This window comes from Seriola lalandi, unplaced genomic scaffold (genome assembly GCF_002814215.2).
Source record: "Seriola lalandi dorsalis isolate HSWRI2012SDOR001 ecotype SW California unplaced genomic scaffold, Sedor1 jcf7180002054779, whole genome shotgun sequence".
NCBI classification, from domain to species: domain Eukaryota; kingdom Metazoa; phylum Chordata; class Actinopteri; order Carangiformes; family Carangidae; genus Seriola; species Seriola lalandi.
Genome location: NW_019525332.1, coordinates 8799 through 13730, shown reverse-complemented (window position 1 = coordinate 13730; position 4932 = coordinate 8799). Strand labels below are relative to the sequence as shown.

At 40.7% G+C, this 4932-nt stretch overlaps 2 protein-coding genes across 2 annotated transcripts in view; one reads left to right on the top strand and one right to left on the bottom strand.

The window, feature by feature from the left end:
• Positions 1 to 3202, bottom strand: part of LOC111669179 (uncharacterized) — a 29072-nt gene extending 25870 nt beyond the window's left edge. Inside the window, exon 1 of the mRNA XM_023425443.2 lies at positions 3029 to 3202. The gene's annotated coding sequence lies outside the window, so the exon portion shown is untranslated. The remainder of the gene's footprint in view (positions 1 to 3028) is intronic.
• A 216-nt stretch (positions 3203 to 3418) lies between these two features.
• The window catches only part of LOC111669177 (THO complex subunit 6 homolog), a 6997-nt gene continuing 5483 nt past the window's right edge, over positions 3419 to 4932 (top strand). The window contains exon 1 of the mRNA XM_087179075.1: positions 3419 to 3506. Within this exon, the coding sequence (XP_087035201.1) occupies positions 3419 to 3506 (88 nt within the window). The remainder of the gene's footprint in view (positions 3507 to 4932) is intronic.

Genomic DNA, 4932 nt, shown 5'->3' with positions numbered 1-4932 from the left:
CTTGTACAGCACTTTGTTACTTTAAGAAAAGTGCTGTGTAAAGTTATCATTATTATTATTATTATTATTATTAATATTACTATGGGCCTCCACTAGCAGCTTCATCATGACGGAAGTGTCTGTTGCAGCCGACAGAAATCACACGTGTAAAATAAAATTCAGAAGGTTTTAGAAAGTTTTAAAGTATCTGATTTTTCACTGTGAGGCTCAGAAGTTAATGGATTCACTTTCCCTTAAAAAACACATTAAATCAGGCAGAAAACTCCTTAATTAAAACCTATTAATTATCATCTTAAAGCAACACAGCCACGATTGTTAATTGGTAAATGAATGAAGGAAGGTGAAACAGTCAGGACTTCACAGGTGCTGGTGCTCAACAAACACTAACTGCTCAATAAACTTCCCGCCATCACCACTGACTCCAAGTAACAAAACATCTGCTGATTAACTTTCTAAATCAATCGATTGATTGAAATGTGAGAAATGACTGATTAATATCTTTTACATCATAAATTCATATTCATTTTATTGTCATGTGCAACAATAAAATCTTCATGTGTGAAGCTACAAAGAGCAAAGGATTGATATTTACACTACACGATTATTGATTATCAAAATAATTATGACGCATAGATTAATGGACTAATTGTTGCAGCTGTAAATTAATGAACATGTGAATCTGTCGCAGCAGCTCAGACACAGTTTAATGAAGAAAAAGTGAAGCAGCGGTCGGAGGTGCAGAGTTCAGCCAGATGTTTGATGTAAGCAGGACAAAGAGAAGCAACACACACACACACACACACACACACACACACACACACACACACACACACACACACACACACACACACAGCCTGGGTCACACTTTTCATTTTAATCAAAGTGGAGATTAAAAAGATGTTAAATGTTTTTTTTCATTATCGATTGATCCATTGATTATTGTTTCCAGTGTGACGTCTTCATGTTTCGTTCAGTTACTGAGACAGAAAACTGAAACCAGCTGATTGTTGTTTGTGTTTGATAAAAGTATTTGTTAATGTTTTGTACTAATGGACAAACTGTTTTATCTCCGGTATGTTACATATAAAACATAAGGTCTACAAACTAAAAGAAAACACACATCAGTGATATTTGTACTACAAACGAAAGTCTTTTTTAAAGTAAAAAGTATAAATTTCTCCAGTTCCTGTGAATATTCTTTCATTTATTACAACAAACTGTTGATCGGATAAAAACTATTTAGATTCTGGGAAACTGTGACGGACATTTTCAACTGTTTTCAGACATTTTACAGACAACACATTAAATTATTTGAGAACTTTTACTAGCAGCTTCTATGTGTCATTTTATGATATCTATTGTTGTTTGTTATATCATTTTATACACTTCATTTATATTTATTCATGTATAAATATATATTTCAAATATACTGCAACTACCATGTTTCATTGACCTGGAACGTCAGAAAACTGCAGTTGGTTTTTCACATATACAAACTACAGCTGCAGTTTTTAGTCAATTAATCAATTAGTTCATCGACAAACATTAATCTGCAACTATTCTACTATTCTAGCAACTATTCATCAATAATGTGCTGTATACAGCTGATCAATTTTGAATGTTTTAGTGTGTATTTGTTTTCATTTGTGCATGTGCGGTTTTAATGACTCTTTTCCCTGCGACATCAACAGTCTTATTCTGAAAAGTTTAATTATCTCCAACAGTCCAGTTTCACATTTTACAAATGAAGCATCTCATTCACAAACAGATTTGAATCAGGCCTCTGCCGAGCAGCCAATCACAATCCTTTCTCTCTTTTCCGTCCAACTTTTTTTCTCCTCTGAGCTTCAGCCCAGATAAAGTAAACAAACCGAGCCCGGCTCATTAACCCGCGCTTTATTCACCAATACATCCGACGCATGCGACTGTTTGTGGTCCTACCGTTATTCCAGGTAGCCCGGATTAACACTCTCTCCCCCCGGAGCACAAATAACCCGGGTCTGTTCACACCAACAGAAACCTCCTCGGCTTCAACTATTCACCCCGCAGCCGTTTATTCTCCACATTTTACTCCAAATCCGCAAATTAAATTTTACTCCGGCCGGTGAGAGGTGGATGTGTTGGAGAAGGAGCCGTCACAGCCGCAGCACGGCTCCCTGACCTTGGCCCGTCTCCTCTCGGTAGGGTTCAGCCCCAGCATGAATTTATCGGGACAAAGCGGGGCATCTTCTCCGCCGCCACACGGCCGACATTTCCTTCGGCCGACTCCCCGATTTAACCGGGGGAGAAACACCCAAGCCCGGCCGGCCGGGGAGGAGAACAGAGGGGGGTTAACCGTGGAAAATCGTCTCAGTTTAGCCGTGTGTATCCGACATGAAGCTCCCAGCAGAGCGGGACAACACCTACAGCCATCAGCCCACTTTCACTGAGACCCCATCTCCATCGGAAAATGGCTTTCGAGCAGCGAGCCATTTTCCCCCCATGCTAACGGACTAGCTTCACTCTTTCTTACCCCCACAAACACAAGCTGCTAGCCCGCTAGCTACAAGCGGGGGCCGAGCAGAGTCCACTTACTGAAAATACGGTGCAAACTAACAGCGAGGGAAACCCGGAACAGTTTAACATTTTATATGAAAAAAGCATTTTGTGGATTAGAGCTGAAAACAGGCAGATACACGGCCGAGCTAACGTTAGCATTAGCGCCTGGCTAGTTAACAGCCCCCCGCGACGAGAGAAAGGGGATAAAACGGAAGTTCAAAACAAAAAAAATGACAAACAAAACACACAAACAATGCAAAAACGAAGCCGCGTGGATTAGACACAATCTGGGATTTATTTTCCCGTGAAATAAATTCACGTTGTCCTAAATGAAAACTGTGGCCGCTGCAGGAGCTCGCAGAGGTTAGCGCCACAGCTAGCCCTAGCATCCCGAGGCTAGCCCGGAGCTACACAAAGATCTCGACAAACACACCGCGGCCCCCGCTCACGGAAAACCTCGTTTTTCTGCCGTTTTACGCTCCACACTTACCCCTCAATTGGCCTCTGCGCCCGCGAGGTGAGCGATGCGACGGCGTGGAGGTGCAAAATGTGCAAGTGTCACGGATTAGACATGGTTATTTCTCCTCCTCCTGCTCAACCACCGACTTTTGGTTCTCGGGTCTTTCCCCACCGCCGCTTCGACAGCATACTTCCTGCCGCTGCCGCTGCTAGCCGAGCGGCGCCGGAGCGGAGCGCACACAGCAACGCGTCATCATGCGCAGAATAAAATTTCAGCAGCGACAGAAGCTCCTCGGTCTGTGAGTCTCACACCGGGTCACGGTCTCTCCCGGAGCGCACCGGGGCTCGGTTCACGTCTCCCAGAGCCCGCTCGTGTCGTTTGAGTCCATTTTGATGCAGATCTGAGACTAACGCAGACTTGATGCAGTTTGGCCCCACAGCCTCTGGGAATAACCGAGCCGTGCCGAGCCGAGCCAGGCGGCGGCTGCTGCTGCTGCTGCTGGATGAACGTGGGGCAAATGACACTCCGAGGTCATTTTATCAGATCATCATCAAACGGAGGCTCGTGCATCCTGAGATCCACGGGTTGAGGTTCCCGAGTCCACCGATCATTATCAATGTATCGATTAGTGATTTATTTTTCCTCGACTCACCTGTTCTGACCCTCTGTGGCTCCTGTACCAAGGTGTTCCCTTCTCCAGCTGTTAGTGCAGGTGATGGAGAGTTAACCTGGTTTAACCTAAGGTGAGGTTGGAACAGTTTTTGATTTCTGTGAGACAAACCAAACCTTCACCTGAAACTCACACCTGTCTGATAATGAGCCACACCATTTACAGGTGATCACGTGACAGATCATTCACTGTATTTATATGTCAGTATTCAGAGGTTGCAGCTGACCCCCACCCTGAGGACGGTTACAACAGAGGCATACACACATGTAATATATGTACATATGAAATAAAAACATATATAAACAAACAATTCCATATATATCCAGCCCATACAAATAAGTATGTATGTTTATATTATAAACGTGTGTTACATATAAAGCCTGTTAATACATGTTGATATTATAACATGTATTATACTTTCTCAGAATGTGAAGATAAACATGTTTAATATAATTTATAAGCATAAAGAATGTATATATGTAAGTTGTTTTAATAAACGTGCATATATAAATTAAATATATATCATTCACAAAAATGGTCTCAACCTGTTTTAGTAAATAAAAATTCATCATAAAAATGTTTTAATATATGTACAAATTTTACTCTAGTATTTCATATATGTTATAATACCTTCATATATCCAGAGGATGTATATATGAGATATAATAATATATCTCCTTATATGTGACATCACTTTTCATGTAGGGACATACTGTTTATACTGTATGTCATATATTACATGATCAGGGACGGTTGCAACATATTAAAAACACATTACATTTCAATGATTAACCACTTGCTCTTTGTCTCAATAAGTATAGTGTATAGTATATTGAAAATATACAGTCTGACAATGATATTATAGTATTATTAATTTATGTAATGATATTTATCAAAGAACAGTTACTGAGTTATGTTTTGTGTAGAACATAGAACCCAGAACCCTCCTAGAGTCAAAATAGTCACAATTTATTTTTTTGCTCATGATGGACAGAGCAGGTGAATATATTATGAGACCGTGAGAGGAACAAAGTAATTGACTGATGAACTTGTCTGTTTCCTCTGATGTGTTAAAGTGATCAGTTATTGTCGTGTCTGTTGATCTATGGGACAAAATCAGCTGCATGTTTTTCATTATTTTGAATTAAAAGTGTTGAAACACGCAGTTGTGATTCGGCTGCTCAGCTTCAGGACAGTTATCAACTGTTTCCAGTCTCTCCATGAGTTTTCTGATTGTTCTCAGTAAATAAAAAACAGACGAGAC